The sequence below is a fragment of the Lagopus muta genome, chromosome Z (assembly GCF_023343835.1).
Source record: "Lagopus muta isolate bLagMut1 chromosome Z, bLagMut1 primary, whole genome shotgun sequence".
NCBI lineage: Eukaryota > Metazoa > Chordata > Aves > Galliformes > Phasianidae > Lagopus > Lagopus muta.
The window spans coordinates 8,931,903-8,953,568 of NC_064472.1; the positions used below are offsets into that span (position 1 = coordinate 8,931,903).

General features: G+C 57.1%; 2 protein-coding genes across 3 annotated transcripts; both read right to left on the minus strand.

The window, feature by feature from the left end:
- Nucleotides 1–3,394: 3,394 nt before the first annotated feature.
- On the minus strand, nt 3,395–15,971 carry ARID3C (AT-rich interaction domain 3C). 2 transcript variants are annotated; one of them, XM_048932004.1, is made up of 7 exons: nt 15,696–15,971; nt 8,934–9,006; nt 6,077–6,260; nt 5,739–5,983; nt 5,355–5,612; nt 5,109–5,198; nt 3,395–4,393 (listed from the first exon to the last, which is right to left on the minus strand). In XM_048932004.1, the coding sequence occupies exons 1-7, from the start codon at nt 15,969–15,971 to the stop codon at nt 4,251–4,253; spliced, it is 1,269 nt and encodes a 422-aa protein (XP_048787961.1). In that variant the 3' UTR covers nt 3,395–4,250. The 2 variants fall into 2 exon arrangements, with proteins under 2 accessions (XP_048787961.1, XP_048787962.1); XM_048932005.1 differs by lacking the exon at nt 15,696–15,971 and adding an exon at nt 11,970–12,145.
- Nucleotides 15,972–18,708: 2,737 nt separating this feature from the next.
- SIGMAR1 (sigma non-opioid intracellular receptor 1) lies at nt 18,709–21,629 on the minus strand. The gene is made up of 4 exons (XM_048931847.1): nt 21,429–21,629; nt 20,801–21,001; nt 20,584–20,676; nt 18,709–20,311 (listed from the first exon to the last, which is right to left on the minus strand). The coding sequence occupies exons 1-4, from the start codon at nt 21,574–21,576 to the stop codon at nt 20,085–20,087; spliced, it is 669 nt and encodes a 222-aa protein (XP_048787804.1). The 5' UTR covers nt 21,577–21,629; the 3' UTR covers nt 18,709–20,084.
- Nucleotides 21,630–21,666: the final 37 nt, after the last annotated feature.

Sequence of the window (21,666 nt, forward strand, 5' to 3'; positions counted from 1 at the left end):
ACTCATGACCAGCCAAAAACTGGATTTAACTCCACTGACCACAACTCTTTGGACCTGGCCATCCAGCCAGTGTTTGACCCAGTGGAGCGTATGCTCACCCAAACCATGGACAGCCAGCTTCTCCATGAGGATGTGGGGGACAGTGTCAAAGGCTTTACTGAAGTCCTGGTACCACATCGACAGCCTTACTTTCATCCACTAAGCTGAGAGCATGGGACTGCTTTGTCACCAGAGAGACCCGGGGTGGTTAATCCAGGCCCGTCTTTTAGGTCAAAGCCATCTGCTAATAGGAAGTACTTCATCAGCATTGCCAGCAATGCCAGTGATGGCTGCAGTTTGAGAGCAAAGCTATGCCATGAAAAAGCTTTGTCCTTCTATAGGACTGCTCTGAAAGCAATGCCTCCTATTTTATTCTGTTGACCTGCAATATCATAGGCTGATGTTGATGGTATGGCCGTGGAGGCTGAACTTTCCCAACAGTATCCTGTTACATTTTGTTGCCATGTGACAGATGGCAGCAGAGGCAGCAGTTTGATAAAATGTTGTCTGACACGGGAGTGTGTATGAAGAAAAGATGTGTCACTGAATTCCTTCCTGCAGAAACAATTGCATTCACTGACATTCATCAACACTTGCTGAACATTTATGGAGAACAAACAGCACATGTGAGCTGGTAGGTGGTGTGTTTCAGCAGTGGGTGACGGTGGCAGTGTGTCACCTCTGCTCATACAGATAGTTACGAAAGCAGCATGCAGGCTCTTGTTCACTGCTAGTGAAGATGCACAGTTAATAGTGGTTGCTGTTTTGAAAACACGGTGTTTTGTAGCTAAGAATTTGCTCTATCAGACAGTGTTATTGTGCTCTTTGTATCTGTTGTAGATTCTATGGAAATAAACAGGAGATATTGCTTTTGGAGAAACCTCCATAGATATGTTATTGCAGGGAGCTTTATGCGGCCACCAGAAAGGAGTTATAGGATGACTTGGGGATCCAGCAACATTCGTAGCCCCTAAAACTTCCCTGCAGAAGCTGAGCAAAGTGCTTGAATGGGGAGAACAGGCTGAGACCCAGAGCTCTGCCTTTCTTCCCAAAGATCGATAGCTGGGCTGTGGAAGAAGCATCTTCAGAGGAGAAAAGCTGCACTTTGTTCCACAAAGGCAACAATTAGAAACTGCTTCGTTAGCAGAAGTGGCTGGGGGCTGCAGCAGAGCCTGGAGGCTGTGAACACCGTGCTGGTCTGCTTTTAGAGAGGAACAGCTCTACTGCAGCCTATGCCCAGCAGGATGGATGATGCCCATGAATGCCCAAACCCGTGTGCTAGATCAAAGAAGATAATCCACCCCAAGAAAGTGAGAAATACAGACTGGGGCTCAGGCACTGGGGCTTTGGGGTCAGAGGACAAGCCTGAAGCCACTGGCTGCCCACAGTCTTCTATGATGCATAGTAAATCACCCCCAGTTTGAGTCTCGGAGGCTGCCAGGAGAGTTCTTTCCCCATTCCCATCCACACCCCTATCCTCATCCCTGTCCCTGCAGTTACACAGTGGTGGTACGGCCACCTGCCTCCATTCTGCTGCTGAAGCTGGATCCAGCACTCCTCCTGCTAGGCTGGATCGCCTCTGCACCCCCCTCCCACACCTCCACCTCCTCTCTCCTGCTCAATTATGTTCCCTGTGGGATGCAGGAAGTGGCATCGATCAGGGCTGGTTACTCAGGTGACAGCAGCTGTGTCCCTGAGCCCCCCAGGGAGAGCGACATTGCACATCACCCCCTGAGCTGTGTAACAAGGGAGGATGCTGGCCCACCTGTACACTCGTGATCCCCTGGGGCCTTGGCACTCGATGTGCTATAGCCGGCACGGCTCAGCAGTGACAAGGGACACAAGACCCCAATTAAGGCTGCATCGATTTCACTCCAGCCCCGCTTGGCAAGCTATGCTGGGGTTACGGGAGTTCTGTCAGGTCTGAGCTGTCTCACACCCGTGCAGCGCTGGCACTCACATCCCAGCACCCAGCACAAACTCCCTGGGTGCCCCTTGCGCTATGGGATACATGCTGGCACATGGACACAGACACACAGGCACACAAATCTAGCCACTCACACTCATGATCCTTGCATCTTCACATCCGGCTATTGGACTCGATGATCATCTCGAGTCCTTTCCAACTCGGGACAAGTTATGATTCTGTGCAGCCCGTCTGGTCACACTCATACCGGGGCCAGCACTACCGCACTCTGTTGGCTTCCCTGCACAGCCTCTGTGTCCCCCACTTACGTCCTCCCCACGAGCCCTGCTCCCCCGCGCTGCAGCACCATGGACAGCGCCAGAGGCAGCCGGGGGCGTCCCAAGGGGGCTGGCGGTCCCATGAACGAGGGTGTCCTCAGATGATGACCCCACTGCCATCTTCCATATAGGAGGTATGGCTGTCCCCGTGGGCACCAGGGACCTAGCTGCACCGGTGCTGGGGGCTCTGTTCCCGTGGCTGCTGTTCGGGACTCACTATTGGAACCCTGAGTCTGCGGGTTGGTGTTGATACGGGTGCTGGAGGCTTGTGCTCAGGATTGCCATCCGACAAGCTGTTTTTGTTCACACTTTACCCTCTACACCCCATAACACACAGGCCTGTGACCACCTGTGTGTGTACCTGTGCCTCCAGGCTGGTCATTCTCAGGCTGCAACCCTGCAGCAATTACCCAAACAGCTTCTAACCATATCCCCACATGGCACAGGGATCTCCCATCCATGGTTAGGCTGTGTGAGGCCTCATAGCCCTCAGCGACACTTGGTTTGTTGCCCATCCTGCTCTGTGCATGACAAGGCACCAAGTTGCATTCCAGAACCCAAGGAGTGGGAACAGTCCTGGGGTAGAGGCAACAACAACATGGGCTGTGAAGCCTTGGCCATCACAGATGCCACCCCATATGTCACAGGCGTACTGAACCTGTGAGCTATTCCCATCCCAACCACCGACGCTTGCAGTATCCCCAGTGTCACCCTCAGCTCCAGATTGGTTCAGTTCAGTTCCTTTAATAGACACACAGCCACACTGCGGTGGGGGTGGCATAAGCAGCACCGAACCCCCACTGAGGTAGAGGCGAGCGTTGCCTCGCGCTCATTTGCTTTGGCTCCCAAGGGTGTGGGTGGGTGCAGAAGCCATTCCCTCCCCCCCTGCCCCAACGAGGTAGTTCAGGGCCCCCCATCTCCTTGTCCCCAGATGGGGACCTCAGCATCTGTGTCTTTGGTGGGAGGTACTGCTGGGTAACCCTGTTCTGCCCCCAGCAAGCCCTTCCCAGTGCATTAACCCCACCCGCTGGCATTAGTCCCCCCCACAGACCTAACCCAATAGGCCCCACCCCCATTCTCAGCTCCCCCCCCCCCCCCCACCAGTCCCACTAGTATCCCCAGTGTGTGCCTCCCAGCGCAACCCCCCCCCACGAGCTGGGGGCTTGAGGTGTCCCCAGCGCTGGGTGCCACTGCCCTCGGGTGACCCCGGGGGTGTCACAGGGTGGGGCAGTGTGGGGGGAGTGAGAGGGAGGGCGGCAGCAACTGTTCTGAGTGTGTGTGGAGGGTGTATAGTACATATGAGGAATGTGTAGGGGACACAGTGTGCATCAAGGGAGTGGACAGGGGTCAGTGTAGGGTGTGTATTGGTGATGCTGTGTGTGGGAGATGCCAGCATGTGTAAGGAGCACAGTGTGCAAAGAGATGTGTATAAGGAAAGCAGTGTGTCAGACAGCATTGCAATGTGGAGGGGACAGTGTATGCACCAAGGTGTGTATAGGGGCTGCAATGCATACACTTGAGGTGTGTAGGGGCTGCAGTGAGTGCATCAAGGTCACTACAGAGGATACAGAATGTGCAGAGGTGTGTACAGGGGATGCAAAGTGAGCAACAAGGTGTACGGTCTGTAGCATCCGAGGTATACAATGTGGCTGCAGTGAGTATTGAGGCAAGTATGTGGAATGCAGAGACTGCATCAAGGGAATGCAGTCTGCAGGGTGCTGGGGTTCCAGGCCAGCAGGAGTTGCATGGGTGTCACAGAAGATGCATGTTTTGGGGGTCCACATGGGTGAGGGGTAGTTGCACACCTATGGGTGAGGGATGAAAGGGCTCCCATGGTTACTTGCTGCACTGCCACAGCCCCACACTGCTACATGATGTTCCCCCAGGCCCTCCTGGGCACATCCCTTTCTGACTGGGCACATCCTTGCCCCGTGTTTGGGAGTGCAGCTCTTTGAGGAGCACTGCCCCTAAGGCGCAGTGCCAGTAGGAGTGTGGCTTTGTGAGGGGGCTGGTGGCAGTGGGTTCGGGGTGGCCGCAGGGTTTGGCCCACTTTGGGTGCCCCCTCCACCAGGTGCCAAGAGGCCTGCAGGACGGCGGGCAAACAGGACACCTGGGGAGTGAGAGAAAAGGGGTTACGGGAAGGGAACAGCACCTCAGGGAGCAGCAACCCCACATCACTCTTAGTGACACCCCTATCCTCATGCTCCCTTACACAGCTATCAGGGTGGCCAGAATCCTTTGGTTCGTGGCTGTGCACACTCACGAGCCCTGACCTTTGTGGTTTGTTAAGTATTTATGTGCTTAAGGAAAAGCCATCTGCCTTAATTGGGGTGTCTCAGCAGGACAGTCTTGGGCAGAGTGACCTGCTTAGCCAGCATGGGAGCTGTATCATCATGCAGGGAGGGCTCCTGTACCCCATAGAGTGCTGTCAGTGAGACAGGTGCTTGAGCATCCCCTCCGGGGCACCTGCATCCTCTTCACCACCCCACATTGTTCTTTCTGAACCCTTCCATAGGGGGTCTCCAAACCCTAAATTCCAAATCCCATGGTGAGGATGACCAGAAGCCTTTTAGTACCACTCAGACCAACATCTATCCATCCCCCTCTTCGGGCATTCACTGCCAGCCCCTGCAGACTTTGACAGCTACCAGGTGCACCACCCCCCTTCTCTGCCTGCTCCCTCTCTCCACCCCCTGCCACTTCGTTACAATGGATTTTATAGTAAAGACATCAGATTGAAGGAAGGACTTGCTGGCCAGGCAGTGGCTATAAGTTATTGGATTTCCTGGCCGCAATTACACAGGCCAAGCGGCCCTTCTATTTACCTGTGTAGACAACTCCATTTATTTCTATTGACATGTTGATACTGCTAATGCCGTTGGTGGACAGGTTCAATGCGGTCTCCTGTCTGTCATCTGGGGAAAGGAAATACCAATATAAGTACGAAGCGAAAGAGAAGCTGGATGGAGCCTTCTGGAGAAGGGCTCTGTTCTGCCTGTGCATCCTTGCTCTGCCCAGTGTCCCCCGTGTGCCAGGGGATGGGGTGACCATGCTGGGAGCTGGAGTGCTACCTCGGTTGGAGACTTTGATGTTCATGGGAAACTGGGAGGCTACAGCCAGGAGGTTGTGCTGCAGGGCGTGCTGCATCAGCCGCTGCTGCTCCTCTACCGTCAGGGCCACCTTCTTCTCCGGGGGCTCACCAGTCTCCAGCTTGTCCCGCAACTGCTCCAGCACTGCTGCCTGCGAGGCTGCAGCCACTTGGGCTGCTGTGAGGTGGTGGCTGGACAGCCCCACTGGGATGGCGATGCGCCCAGGCACTGTGCCATCCTCTGCAACAACAGTGAGAGGTCAGCTGGACTCCCCCACTCCACCCCATCACAGAATCTTCTCCACAGGGTTGGGTGGGCTCAGAGATGGAGAGCATCCCCAGAGGTAGAGACACACTCCTCACCCACCTTTCTTCACACCGTGCACTTGGCTGATCTGGCTGCAGCTATGGGTGGAGATGCTGAGACCTGGCAGGGGCATTTTGGGGGAACCCAGCAGGGTTGGGGTGCCAGCGGGAGAGTAGTTGAAGAGTGTGGTGCCAAATGTCTGCCTCCGCCCCTCCCGCCGATTGCTGTCGATGGCAGCCTGAAGCTCCCCAGGTGAGCTGAGAGCCCGCTTCTCACATTCATAGGGGTACAGATACTTCATGTATCTGTTGGGAATAGAGCTGGCATCAACTTTCTGCTGAGCAGTGCTAGGCAGGAATGGAGCCCTCCTTCCCCTATGGGACACCCCATGCTCTCACTGTGTGCGCAGGGTGAAGGCAGCACTGGTGATGGAGGTAGGTAGGTTGAGGCCCTTGGTGATCTCACGCCAGATCTTCTTGTTGATGACCTCCACCAGGCCGCCCTTGTCTGTCACCAGCCGATACAGCGTGTAGAGGTCCAGCACTTGCTTGGCCATGATGGGGATACGGTTCACAGGCGTCCCTTCCAGTGAGCACAGAGGGAAAGAGAAAAGAAGCACGAGATGAGCTTACATCCATTCCCTTGGGGACATGGCCCCCATGGGTACCAACTCTCAGCACCGCAGCTCCTCCAGAACCAATCACAACAGTCTCCCTGCAAAACTCCTGCAGCTTCCTGTACAGCATCTGCAAATTTCTCAGAGCATCCTAAGAGGCTTCGTCTTAACACTGAGCCTTGGGGCACAAGTACCAGGGGTCTCTGCTCCCCATAGGGACACTGTTCACCAGGACTCTGCAAGCCCAGCACAGATCAGCATGGTCCTCCAAAGCCATCAGGTCTGGCTACAACCATCTACACAGGCATGGTGGCAGTGACTCGAGGCAAAGGAGGGATGAGCATCCTGTCCTGTCCCATCCTGTCCCATCCCATCCCATATTTATTCCCTGGCAGGCTGTGGGCAGTATTGGAAAGCCATCCATTCTGCAGTGGAGGCTGTCACGGCTGTGCTTTGCCCCTCAAACGAAGCCGTCACTCACCGCCATCCTCCAGCATCCCTAATTTATGGCCCCGATATTGGCTTGGCTTCTTCGCATAAGCCTGAAAAATGAGCTCTTTTTATTCCTTTACTGAGTTCATTTAACTTTTCCTTTTTTTCTTCCTTTTTTTTTTTTTTTTTCCTTTGTGTTGTTTGCCAGGTTGGGAAGGGGTACTTTTTAATCCTGGGAAAAGGGTTAAGATTGACCTGATATCCACCCATGGTTTTTCATCAGCCCTACCCAGCACAGCCCTATTACTGATCTGGGGGCTCCCCATCACCCCAGAAGCTATGAATGCAGTGTATCCAATCAATGCCCTCTAGACTTCTTCTTTCCCCCCCTCCCTGACTAATGAAAGCAGATGCCATTAATCTTGGGGCTGTGCAGCGCTGACGGCCAGTGCCCATCCCACTGACAAAGGGACCTGTCTGTGTCCCTGCAGAGTGATGGCCCTGGTTCTGGCTGGGGTGCATGGCACAAAAGCTTAAGGAGGTGGTAGGGCCATTGTGCTGCTGCAATTAGTTCCTCAATTGATTAATGGTGCTCTGTTATCAGCAGGGCCCTTGCTGTGGGAGGGGGCAAATGCAAGGGATGTGCAGCCGCCTCCTGAGGCTCACTGTCCCTTCCCAACCCGTTGCCACCCTGGGGATGTCCCTTCTGCGGACATCTGTGGATGCCCATGGGATATGAGTACCCACTCTCTGAACCACAAAATACCCAGCACCCCCCAGGGTCACCCTGTGATGCCCTCCACCCTGGGGAGGGGAAGGGAGTGGAACAGGGGAGCATCTGGCTCCCTCCCTCCTCCTTGCACCACCAGGCGCTCACTTAATTAGCCTGGGCCCCAATAGCAAGAGAGTTAATTAGCTCTGGAGAGAGAGATAATGAAGCCGCCAAGCAGCCCATGAATCTTGTGGCTGAGGGATGCTGGGGGGTGGAGGGGCAGAGGGGACAGTGCCAGTGCTCCCCCAGCTCCCTCCCACCTGCCCCACAGCTAGGGTCACGCAGTGCCCAGGGGGCAGCACCTAGATCTCCCTCCGCTTCCAGACCCATGGCCCTGAAAAGAGTTTGTGGTGGGGACTCAGCATCACCAAGAGTTGGGTGCTGCTGCCGACGGGTGAGCACCCACTCTCCCTGATGACCCCTAAGGCAGATCTGGGTCTGACTGCCCCTCTCTGCCCTGCACAAAACTACATCCAAGCCTTTCCCGTCCCACCCCCACTTCAGCTTTCCCCCATTAATTAGCTCGGCATTAACCTCTGCCTGGGGTTTACTGGCTATCGAGCGGCATGTTCATTAATCCACACACTGGCAAAAGGCTCTAATTAATACAGCCAGCCGCACGCCCACATTCGGCAACTTTTAATTGTTGCGGACCTGGATGGTGAGGGCGAAGGTTAAAGCATTTATCGAGTCCCCAGGAGCTGGCTCGTCCCTGTACCGATAGCAAAGATTTCCGATGGTCTGGGTGGGCTGCAGGGCTTTAACCCTTGGGCACCCGGTGCTGCTCCCACAGCCCTGGGGCAGTGCTCATGTATGGCCACGATGACCCACAAATGCTAACGGGGATCGCTAATGGGCACTGCTAGCAGGTCTTGCTAATGGGCATCTCTGCTGGGTATCACCAATGGACACTGGTGGCATCGTTATTGGGCATCGTTATTGGGCACCTCCACTGGACATCGCCAGTGGGCACTGCTAACAGGTACTGTCAGCAGGGATCCCTGTTAGCCATCACTGATGACTATAATTGATGGCTTTTTCTAATAGATATTGCCCAAGGGCACTACTGACTGGCACCACTGCTGCACATTCCTGCTGGTTGTTGTTAAGCATCAGCAATGGGCATCACCACCAGCCCAAATTTGGGGGTCCCTCTGGCTGTCAGCAACCCAAGATGGGTTGGATAAGGGGACAAACCTGTGAGCATGTGCATGTGTAAATGTGTGTATATAGAACGTGGTGTACAAATCTAAAGGTGCATTCCAGGAGACACAGGGTATGCAGGAAGAAATGAGCTTGTGTGACAGTGATACACATGAGTCTGTATGTGATCATCTAGCCTCAGGGGCTTGCAGAGACCTGCAGCTGCTCAGTGCACAAGTGCCTCTCATGAGCTCCCTTTAGCCAGAGTACCCACCCATGCCACAACCTTTACCTCTCTTCTGCATGAAGCTGAAGAGGTCATCCAGGAATTCTTTGCGCTTCGGATCATCATCCAGTTCATAGAGCTGAGGACAGGGGACAGAGGGGTCAGTGCTGCCAGCACCAAGCAGGGGTCAGCATGAAGGATGGATACTCTGATGGCATCACCCATTCCCCGCAGCTCTCTTTGCCCAGGGCTGCTGTAGGCTCCCCAGCACCAGCACCCTGCTCCCTCTGTGCCTCAGTTTCCCCACCCCAGAGAGCAGCAGGGCAGGATGCACCCATGCTGTGCAGCTCGCCTGATTCCAGCACAGCGCTTTGGTGACCATGACAAATTGGAGCCCGCCAGATCGATGGCCCAGCAGTAAAAGTCAGAGCACATGAAGGAAAAATTAGCACCAATCGAAGGCGCTATAGACACTGATTCCTCCCAGTGAGCCCAGCAAGAATTTAAAGCCATTGAAAAGAAACAAAACTCAGCAGTCCAGAATGGATTTCCAAAACATATACAAAGAAATGCAAGCTGGAAAACAAAGTCAGGCACAAAATAGAGTCGTTTAAAAAACAATTGTGTAGGGAAAGGCCGTTAAAAACCAATAGAAAGGGAGCCCACCCCACCTCCACACAGCACATAATTCACGGGCAGATAAAAGGAGTGGGGCTGTGTGGAGGTGTTGGCAACGGGCATGCAGAGATCTGCGGACATGGGGATGGCAGGCACAAGGACACACAGGGATGCAGGGATTCAAGGACATGGGGACATGAAATTGGGGTTGTGAAGAGATGGGAATGTGATAAGAAAGGGATGTGGGGGCATGAGGACGCGGGGACGCAAAGATGTGCAGAGGTGAGGACATGGAACAAGGGTCTGCTCTGACTGCCTCAGAGCCCCAGAAGCTCTTGTTTCCCTGCCTGGCTGCCAGCCCACCCCTTCCACCCCTCCCAGCATGGGAACTCAGGACTAATCCCCACACCAACCACTGCTGCCAGTACAGGGTCATACCCTCCCCAGCGGTCAGCCAGCAGAGTGGTCCCTGCTGCCAGATCCATCTCTGCTCCTGCAGCTCTTAGACAGGTGCTACCTCCCAGCATCAGGATCTGTCCTCCACCATTTATTAACCCCTCACCTTTTATCTGTTGTGCAAAGACATGTTACATCAGGCCAGGAGCAAAGGTCGGCTTTTAAGTGGAGCAAGGAAGAGGGGATACAGTGGGCATCCCACGTGGTTTGGGGATGCTTGGGCTGGAAAGGGGCTGGGCATTGTGGTCTCCTGCCTCTATGGGGACAACCATTGGAGTGGCAGACCACAGCTCCACCCAGCTCCACACAAGCACAAACAACCTTGCACAGGTGTGCACAACCCTGCATCAGAGCACATGCAGTCCACATAGGTATGCAGAGCCCTGTACATGTATGCAAAAACGTCAGAAGTACAAGTCTCCACATGGGTATACATAGCACCATATGGATTTATACAACCACAAATAGGCATGCGCAACCCTCTACATACACGCACAACCCCATGTGGGTGCAACTACTCCCTCTCAGCAGGCTTAACCCTGAACATGCATGCACAGCCCTGCATGGCAAGCACCCCATGTGAGCACACACATTCCTAATGGGGATGTACACCCCCAGATCAGAACATAGACCCCCGAGTGGGGACAATCCCCTCACACACCTCCAGTAGCTGTCAGCCTTGCTCAGGGGGCAATTGTGCAACATGAGCAGCGGCTCCTGCTTGCAGTGACCTATGAGCAAGGACCCTTTTAATCGTGTTTGTATTGATATAATTAGTAACTCATTTAACGCCATCGATGTAACTATATTCCTCTATAAACACAAGTATTAAACTGTCAAGCCTGGGGATCAATATCCCACTGGTGCGCAGCTCTGCTCCACTGTACTGACCTCAGGACCCCATCTGTGAGGGCTCTGACCCCACTCCCCCCCAGAAAAAGCCCACAGCCCCCAACATGAACCCAGCACAACTCTTGGGGTGTCCCTGTCCTGAACCCACTGCAGGTGCAGCTGTGGGCAGCCCTCTCCCTGTCTGCACCCCATTGCCATGGCGATGTCTTCATTCCTTAAGGAACGGGGATAACGGGGCTGCTCCAGGTTAAAGGGCAGCAGGTCGAACATGGCTTATTAAAAGGGTATGAATAGACCTCATGCCTCCCCTGCCACCTCACCACGATTAAATAACCTTGTTAGCACACTTGCTCACCCCAAAGGTGCCTCTCCCTGATCTGGGGGTGTAGGGACAGCGCAGACCCCATGGCCCAGCCCATCCTGCAGAAGAGGGAAGCAGGGAGGTGGCAGAGCCCCTCCATCCCCACAGCGCTGCCAAGGGAAGCATTCGCAGTGGGACCCCTGCTCAGCTGCCAGCTCCCACCAACAGCCAGGGCTCAGATCAGAATTTAATCCACTTAATATGGGCTGCATCGATCCCGAACCCTGCTCGGCTTCCCCCCTGCCTCGCATCCCCCCAGCCCTCAGCCGCTTAATATGCACTGCATTGATTAGCCTCCCTGCTAATTTCTCCATCTGTCCACTGCTCACACAGGGAGCAGAGATGTTCTTTCTGCACCCACCCTCTACCCTGGCATGCTGCGGGTGCTCATTTGTGGACCTTGGTCTCCTTTGGGGACTACACAGCCCTCTGGAGCATCACTGCACTACGGTCCCACTGTATTGTGCATAGTCAGGAACCTTGTACCTGGTTCCTATCTTGTGCCAATGGGGTGGGGGAGCCACTGGTGCCTCTGTTTACCCATGGGCTAAAGTCATGGACCCGGGGACTCTGGGCCCCCATGTTGGGGTTCCCCCCCCCCAATCCCATCTCACTGCTGGGAGCAGCTCGCTCCCCGCCGGGCACCATCCAGCCCTGACCTTGCAGGCGCCTGGCCCCACGCCGTTAATAAGTTAATGGTTATGGGACGGCACTGCCTGGACGCTGGCTGCATCCAAAAGTGCTGTCAGCTGCTGGGGGGCTGTGCACCAAACCCACAGCCCCCACTAGGGCCACACTGACCCCAGTGTCCTCACCTTCATCACTGTCCCACTATCACAGCCAGACATCCCCCACACTGGATCTCCCCAGCCTGTTCCAAGTGCTTCCCTTCAAGCCATTCACCGTGCTTAATATTTAACGGGGCTTTACAGAGCAACAGGTTTAATCAGCGCTGATAGCGCGGCAGATCCGGCAGGCCATTAAAACCCCCTTCCCGCCACCACTGTTGGTCCTGGGGGAGCTGCCTGCTGCAAACATTAACCCAGTTTGGGGCAAGGTGAGGGATGTTTGCTTGTGGCACTGGCCTTGGGATGGCAGCCTCCTGCCATGAGGAGATGGGGACTCACGGGATCCCAGCCACGTCCTCAGCCCATTTAGCAGGAGGGGGAGAAATGAAGGCACAGAGCACCACAATGGCATGGAGGAAATGTGATGCCATCGTGGCACCGTCACCACATCCCAGTCCTGGGGACTCTGGACGCGAGATACTGCTGTACCTGCTGTAGGGAATCTGTTTTAGCAGGGAGTTGGACTAGATGATCTCTAGAAGTCCATTCCAACCCCTGCAGTTCTGAGACTCTGTGACACTGCAAGGTGGAGCAACCCAAGTAGTGCCCCATGCCCCTGTGAACAGCCATGAGCACACCCGTGCATCCCTCGGTGCTCTCCATGCACGCACATTCACCTCCATGCACACGCTGCATGTTTTCACAGCCCCCTCCTGCTCACACACCTCACACACACTCTCTGTGCACACACACCCTGTGCACACTCACACACCCCTTATACACATTTTCCTTGTGTACACTCACACCCCCACTACCCTTCAGTCCCAAATGTGCACTCACCCCACACACACCTGTATCTGCTCCCACACCCTTTCGCAGCTGCACACCACCCATAGGACTAGAACCCACCTCTCCGGGTTTGTATGCTGCCCCACTGCAGCAGCCCCGCTTCCATCATTAACCTAATTAATGGATTAGTGGAGGTTGAAGCCGGCGAGGGGGTGCAAACCCACCACTTTCACCTGACTGCTGGCACAGAGCCGGGAGGGACGCACAGGGTCCTGCCAGCCTCATTTCAACCTTTTCTCCTTTCCCCGAGCTCGGGGACGTGGCTATCCCCACCTCCCCGAACACCCGTCCCCAGCTCCCGCGCTGCCCGCACTGCTGGCACCTTTCTTCTCACATCCTTGATTAGTTTTTACACCTCCTTCTCGGAGCCCCGACGCCGAGCCCCAGGGAGCTGCAGTCTGGGAACTGAGGCTGTGGTGGCCAAGGGCGCTCCCCGCAACCCCCAGACCGCACCGGGCCGGTGTTGCACCCCCCCGGGGCACTGGGCTCCATGGGACAGAGGTTGAGCCACGGCACTCAGCCCCGCTCACTTCACAGCCCCTTCGCCGCAGGTGGTCCCGTCCCCACGTTTGTGGTTGGGAAACCTCCGGCAGCCGCGGCGAGGAGAGGATTCTGCGCCCTTGTGCCGCGGTGTAACCAGAGAGCCTGTAATTTAGACCGAGAGCCCCGCGGGGCTGCTCTGCACCTGGGTGGAGATGCACCGGGAGGAGGTCAGGGCGAGAGCCCCTTCACCGCAGGGGTCTCGCTGACCGTCCCAGACAGCGGGGAGAACTCTGGGACTTTGGTCCGTGCTTCTTTACCGAGCGGACACGAACGACTGCTGGGCTGATGCAAAGGGCAGGTAAGGGGTTTCCCGACCCGCCGATATCACAGCAGCCCGCAGAGCAAAGGTCCCTCTGCGCCCACAAACTGCGGGTGCCCCAAACCATTTCCCCTGCATGGGTTGCCCGAGCAAAGCGCTCGCTTCGCCCATTAATCCTCACAAATCCTCTCCGCAGCCCCTTCCTCCCGGCCCCGAGCGGGGAACCTGTTCTCCAGGTCAGACACAGCCTGGAGGACGCGTCCCCTCCCGGACAATGACAGAGGAGGGCCAGCTACCTCGCAGCTCCGGGGCACCGAGCCCTGCCCCAAACCGCAAAGCTCCTTTCCCCTCTTTCCGACTCATCCTATCTGAGGCACCCTCTGGCAATAAGTCCCTTTGTCCCTGTGCACCCGAGGGCACTGGAGGTAAGAGACGCACTTCTGTTTCCCAGGGCTGGATGGGAAAAGACAAGCTACCAGATGGAAAACCCACGAGCGGCAGCGACTCGTCTCTTTAGGGCTGAGTAGGAAGACGGGAGGAAGCCGGCGAGCCGGCGAGTTACAGTTATCACCCGTCCCGATGTTCTTTGTGATCTGTCCCCCCGTATTTACATGGCGATTTGCAGCCGCACTAACGAGGGGCAGGGCGCGGGGCCGAAGGAAGAGAGAAATGCCTGGGATGCTTTCTCTCTGCAAAGCTTCCCCGGGGCCGGGAGCGAGGGAGGAGCCGCGTCCCACCTCCCGCCTGAGCTCGGGAACCGGACAGTCAGCCTTTTTCAGCGCAGCGGGCTGTAACGTAACACTTCCCCGCCGAGCTACTCGACCTGTGCGGCGCACCCACCCTGGAGGTGGCCCACTGTGTATACCGTGGACCAGAACCATAATGAGCTGTGCAATATCTGAACACAAAGTCTGGCCCCTGTAGCCATTCTCATCCCCTCCTGGCTGAGGGTGTCCCTAAGTCCCCAAGCACTGGACATAAAGAACGCTTATCTGTCCCCCCGGCAGCACTACCACAAAAAGCCACACACCTCTGCACAGGGACATCTCAGCCCGCTCTGTCCCTTGGTGCACCATCCCTGCCATGACCATCACCACGACTCCAGTGAGTTCACAGGATGTGCAAACCCGAGACAGAGCTGTGCAACCCACACTTGCATCCCTGCAGGAGCCTTGTGCAAAGTGAGGGTAGCACAACCCAGCAGGGGGGGAATATACAAGCGGGAATTAAACGCAGAGATCTTTTCTCCACCTCAGAGCCCACAGGCCCTATAACCTTCCCAGGTCCCTGCAGAAACTCACAGGTGGGCACAGGGAAGTGCCAGATTCTGGGCACCCTGCTGTCCCCTGGGCACCCTCCCAACACCATGGGGCAGAAGGGGCTGGGGCTGTCCAAGCACAGTGGAGCTGGAGGAGAGTACAGGGAGCTGGGAGAAAGGCATAGGGGACACAAAGTCTGGGGAGACAAAGGAGGTGAGGCACGCCAGAGTGGGTTGGGATGGGTCTTGGTGGTGGGGATGGGGGTATGCAGAGCCCATTTGGGAAGCAACAAAGTATACGGTGGTGGGAAATGGGGAGCTCAACAGGATACTTGTTGGGGAGAGACAAGGTGCAGGGATGGCAGGTGTGGAACATCCATGGGGTGCCCATCTTGGGAAGGATGGTGATTCAGGACAAGGGTGCTGGGGTGCACTAGCTGTACTTGTCCAGCATGCAGTTTGGAGGCAAAAGAGGGGGATTCGGGGAGGGTCCCAATGAAGGTGGTACAAAAATGATATTTGGGGGCAATGGGAGATATAGCAAAAGTCTCCTTGGGTACAGTTGGAATGGGACTTGGGGGCAATGGGAGATATAGCAAAAGTCTCCTTGGGTACAGTTGGAATGGGACTTGGGGGCAATGGGAGATATAGCAAAAGTCTCCTTGGGTACAGTTGGAATGGGACTTGGGGGCAGTGGGGTGGCTGGAGATCAGCTCTGGGATGGGGAGAAGGGAGTATAAGCGACATCTATCTGGGGAAAGCTGGAATCGGAGTTAAGGGGCACTGGGGAGTCATTGGGGATCAGCCTGGGGCTGGTGAAGCTGGCGCAGCAGATGCTTCCTACCTGCTTGAACTGCTCCTCGTAGGTCCACTCGTGGTGCGGCGGGGGTGGCGGGTCGCAGGGCTCCCCTTCCTCCTCCTCCTCCTCATCCTCCTCTTCCTCTTCCTCCTCCCCTGCTGCGGCGGCCAGCGGGCGTGGGCCAGGGGTCGGGCGGCGGCGGGGGGCGGCGGGCGGCAGAGCGGAGCCGGGACCAGGAGCGGCTTCGAACGGCGGCCGTCGGGGTGCGCCGTCGGGGCCGCGGGCCAGACGGGCCGCCTGCTGCCGCTGCAGGCTTTCCATCACCGCCGCCAGGCGCAGCCCCCCAGCCGCCCCGGGCCCCCGCGGCGGGGCGGCCGGCTGCGGGCACAGGGCACGGCCTCAGCACCGCCACCGGAGGAGCGGAAAGAGGAGGAGGAAGCACCCCACTCTCTTCGCCCCCACCCGTCCGGGGGCCCTGCCCCGAATTTGCCCGCAGACGGGGTTGGGGGTGTGGGGAGGGGGGAGGAGGCACCTCATCCTTGCGTCCCGGTACCCCTCGGGACGCATCCGAGCGGGGACCCCTGTCCCTGCCTTTCAGTCCCAAAAAGAGCCCGCTCCCACCGGGGAACCCCCACTCCTGGTACCACCCCCGCGGTCCTACTGGAGAGCCCCGTTCGCTTCCATCGGGGCGTCCCCACCCCGTTCCCCCGCGGCCCCGGAGCCCCTCCGGTCCGTCCCGTCGCGGCTCGGCCCTCACCGGGGCGGTTCTGCCCGCCAGGCTGGGGTTCTCCACCATACCGCCGGCTCCGAGCGCCGCCCGGGGCTCGCCCCGCCGTCCCGGGGGCACGGCGCTGCTCCGCCCGGCCCCGGCCCGCCGCTCACATGGCGCCGCGCCCGCCGATATTTCTTTTATTCCGCAGCAGATGAGGGTGGGTGGGATTTTTTTTTTCCCTCTTTTCTTTCTTTCTCTCTTTCTTCTTTTTTTTTTTTTTTTTTTTTTTTTTTTTTCCTTTCCTTGCAACAAGTGGCAGGCAGGCAGCAACACCCCTCCCCGCTCCCATTTGCTAGCGCACGTCAAGGGAGGCAGCCGGGGAGGGCCGGACCTGCGCAGCCCCAGGGGAGCCCCGGGACCGGCCCGCGGAGATCACAGAGCCCGAGGCTGCTAGAGCGGCTGTGTGTGCGTGTGCGGGGATCTGTGCTCCTCTGTAGGAGTGTGCTCTGCTGCGTATGTGTATGGGTGCAGAAGGTTTCTGCCTGCACGCGTCTGCATGTTGCTTTGCCGGAAATCCGTGCATTCGTGCACGGCAAGAATAGTGAACACCGTGTATGTGTGTGTGTGTGATGTAGGGTGTCAGCACGCCTGTAGTTGTGTCTGAACTCCTTGTGTGTGTGTGAGTGTGCGGGGCAGTCTGTGCAGATGGTGTGTGTGTGCATGCACGTGGTGTTTAAGGTGTGCATTCACCCCACAGGAGCAGAGTGCATACATTGTGCAGAGTTGTTCACATGCACATGTGCAGCATTGTTGGAGGAGCTGAACATGAGTGCTTTGTGTGTGTGCTTTGTGTGTGCACACGTTTTCACACCGCTGGGGACAATGATGTGCCTACCTGGATGTGTTGGGGCTGGGTGTGTGCGGCTTGTGTGCTTATCTGCAGCGATCCATGTCGGGAGGGGTGGGCGTGTGCTCTATGTGCACAGGTAGGTGTGTACGCACGTGTGTCCGGGGGGGTGGGGTGCACCCTGTCACTGGGCGGTACAAAGGGGGGGCTGAAGCCAGAGGCAATCGCCGAGTCCTGACCCGCAAAACGAGCCCTGCCCTTGGGCTGGGTCCAGGATCCGCAGCATCCCGCAGCCTCTACCCTTGCACTGCCGCTTTGTGCTGGGAGCAGCGGCAGCTCACCGCTGTGCTGCCCGGGGCTCGTGCGGCAGTGCAGCACTCCGACCCTGCAGGGCCCCCGGACGCTGTTTATCTTTGCACGGGAGATAAAGCAGCTGTCGGCCATCCTGTTTCGAGGCTGGACAGCTGTAGCCCGCCTCGGCCCATCCTTTCCCAGCACTTCCAGCACCAGATTATGGGCTGCAGCCCCTCTGTTTGGTGCACCCGAGGGTGCTGGCACCCCCTGTGCTGGGCTGTGCCCATCCTCTTGTGCACCAGACTGACGTGCCCCCCATCACCTTATGGGGACTGTACCTGTTTGGACCTGCAAGGGCCGTGTTCCCTCCACCTGCTATGCATTGTACACTGCTGGGATCTGGCAGTGCTGGAGAGAAAAGAGAAATCCCCCAGAAAAATGTGTATCGATGGCTGCAGTGGAAGCAGCACAGGTAGATACTGTAGGTATAGAAGGGCACAGCAGACAGCAGAGTAGATTGAGAGATACTCTGAGCAGAGAGATACTGCAGGAGGAATCGGGAAATAGATCCTGTGGGCTGATCAATACCCGCTGTGTGTGGAGGGACAGCAAGATAGAGCAGGCTGCAGTGTGAAGGTGCGTGTTGGGCAGCAAAGTGCATTTGTCCTGTGATGGCTCTGAGGAGCTGCAGCTGGACCCACATCACAGAGTCTCTTTGGCCACCTCTGAGGTGCCCTGGGATCCCCACTTGGCTTCTGTGTCCCAGAAGCTGCAGCCCTCCCACGTGTCTGGGTCACTTGGTGCTTGGGTGCAGGCAGCTGAAGCACTCTGAACACAATCCACAGCCCAGGACAGGGGCTGTGCTTGAGTCAGTGGTAGCAGGGGAGCGCGCACCCTGCCTCAGCTTCCCCATGTGAATCAAATGGTGGTTAAGGACAACCCTCACCAAAACCCCTTGAGCTGCTCCCTTCCTCTGCTGAACACACCTAGGGGTGATAAGGGCACCCCTGGGGCAGCCCCATGGGGACTCTTGCTCACCATGGCATTATTGACACAGGTGCTACTGAAAACACTGCTGAGATTGTTCACACTAATGTTATTTAGCAGCAATATTTCCGTAATAAAAGAAATCAATGGGCAAGAGAAAAGACCTGTCCAGAGCTTTGATTTTCTCATTTTAATGGCATACTTATTTACTCCCACCAGCGTGCCCATCGGATTTTCATTACGTGGCCTTCGCTGTAAGTGGAGCGGTATTGATACGAGCTGCTGAGTTAGCGCCTTCCTGTGTGGGCCAGAGCAGGATCACTCATGTTCCTCGACAGGCCTGCGGAGCACACACATAAACACAGGCATGTGCACATGTGTGCATGTACAGACACCTGTGAACCTGAATGGGGCACGTGCACAGAGGTGCACAAACGCACGCACACAGCTTCTCTGCCTACACACATCCATGCACATGTGCTATGTGCTGTGCACCAGGATCCCCCCCGGCACCAGCCTTTCCTGACCAGATAGATGCATGCTTGCTCTGCATATGCATACATGTGCACACACCTGCCCTCTATCCACCTGCACGTTTTTAATCACACACACAACTATGCACAGCTAATGCACATCCACACAGAGCACTGCTTGCAGCCCTGCACATGTGTGCATAGCCCATGCACCCCAGGATCACCTTCCATGCTCTTCTCACACCCTTCTCTCCCCACACTCCTACCTATCCCTCTGCACTGTTGTGCCCCCACGGCTGTCCCCAAGGAGCCCCCAGACCCATATCTCATGCTGGGGGCTCTGCACACACCAGACACCCAAGCAGGTGGGATGATGATGTTTATTACTGCCATCTCTTCCGGGGTGACAAAAGACAATGTAGCCCATGCACAGGGCTGCCAGTTGGAGGGATAAGGAGAGATGTACTGTAGGCTTCTGGCCTGGGGACACAGAGTATTTTGGGAACAGAACAGAGCTGGAAGCCCTCTGCTGAGCCCACACGGGCATCAGGCCGTGAGCAGAGTGCACACCCTCACTTGGCTGGGGACCTTGCTGGCTCTCAGCCAGGGGAAGTGTTTTGAGGGGCAAAGTCCCATCCTGAGCTGATTCAGAGTTTTGGACACCCGCAGACACTCAATATATGCACAGCCTGGAGGCCATGCTTGGTTAAGGCGACAGATTGTGGCTGTCCCCCCTGGGGGGAAAACAAGGGGGAGGCACAAGGAAGGGATCTCATCCACTCAAGGGGCAGGTGACACAGCGGGGATAGGTGCCAGAACAGACCTTCAGCACAGAGGCTGATCATCCCCATACTGCCTGGGCATCCTCCCCCGGTGCCTGGGGACACTGTGTGCTGCCAGCACCTGGAAGCAACGGTGGGAGCTGCCAGCTGGACACTGTGCTCTGTGCTGACCACAGCCGCAGCTGCCTGCCAACCCAGATGGCACATGGGGAACCTCCCAGGGACTGCTTGGTGCTGGACGCACCAGCATCCTCATCCCCAGGTTGTGGGATCTGCAGCCCAGAGAGGGAGGAGGAGAAAGGGGGAGGAAGGCTGTTGGGGCACACTGTCCAGCCAGGCTCAGCAGCCCAAAGTGCTGAAGAAGGCATTGGCTTCCAGGAGGAGGCCCTTGGTGTAGGTGCGCAGGGTATAGAAGAGGGTGAGGAAGTCCTGAGTGCTGAAGAGGGTGTCTGCCAGCGCGAAGGCAAGTGTGGATGGGACAAAGCCTCGGCCGTACTCCACCATCCAGGTGCCTGCACTCCACTGCACTGACGTGGCCTCTCCTGCCTGGTGCACGATGGTGTCCCCTGCCAACACAAATGGCATCACTCCCAGTAGCTGTCCCACATCATGCCCAAAGCGGAGATGTGTGGGGCTGGGAGATGCAGTGCTCAGCCCCTTCCCATCCCTTCCCTGTGTCCTGCAGCCACCCCTCTATTGTTGACACTTTAGTGGTGAGGAGACATGGAGCGCCTCGTCCCTCTCTCTAGGCTCTTGCCAGCTGGAAGGAAGAGGCTGCATGACAGTACAGAGTGGCCATACTGCAGGACGGGGATTGCAGCCCTCATGTCATGCTTACCGGGATAATAGATCTCGCTTCTGGTGGTTCCCTCTTTCCACTGCCGGAAAGTGCCTGAGATGATGGTGTCATAGATTTCTGCCCAGTAGCGACCTGCAAAGGGCAAAGCACCACTCATCATGTCCCTGCAGGGATAAGAGGGCTGCCAGCCGTTGGGATGGACAGTCCCAGAAGGAGAGGGGCTAAAAGAGCACAGAGACACCCCTGCCCCATGTACCTGAGTGTCCCCCAGTGTCGATGGCTGTCCCGAAGAGCAGCACATACTCAGTGAGGGAGGCATGCAGCAGACACATGGAGCCCATCCAGCCGCCTGCATTCACAAACACCCACTGCAGGTCCTCGTCAGGCAGGATGTGGCCCGGGTGCTTCTTCCGCAGTTCCACAATGATCTTGGAGAAAGCCAGCTCGTGATCCAGCCCTGCAATAGCGGGGTCAGCCTGAATCCCTGGCATGGACCAAGACCTAACAGCCTCCCTATCCTGCATCCTTAGCCATGGGGTCCCGGTATGGCCTTTGGCAGCTCTGCCTGGAGAACACTCCTTTCCCAGTCCCCGCCCCACTGCCTCCCCAATTGGTGGAGAAGGATGTATGGGACTGAGAGCCCCAGGACCCCCCCCCCCCCGGCACCAGATAGAGCGAGACCCCGAGGTGACGGCGACCCTGTCCCAGTAGCGTGCAGGCTCCTGCTGTGACTCTACGGGACTCCCCATTGGAGCTGATGCCCGTCCCCATACCACTTCCCCCCAGCAACAAAGCCTACCACCCCCATTCCCCTACCGCTGCTCCCTTCCCGATCCCTTTCCCCTTCTCGGTTCCACTTCCCGTCTCCCCCCACCCCCACATACCCGCGTGGTGTCGGGCGAGCTCGGCGATCTCGGCGGGCTGGAACTCGTACCGCTTGCAGGCTAACCAGCCCCGCAGCCCCTGCAGCAGCAAGGCCAGCGCTCCCAGCCCCAGCCCGACCCGCAGCACCCACGGCCCCCCCACCCCCATGTCGCCTCTCCTCTCCGCGCCCCGCCGCGCCGTGCCGCTCCACCCCGCCCGCGGGGACGACCCGGGACCGCCCCGTCGAGACCACGCCGC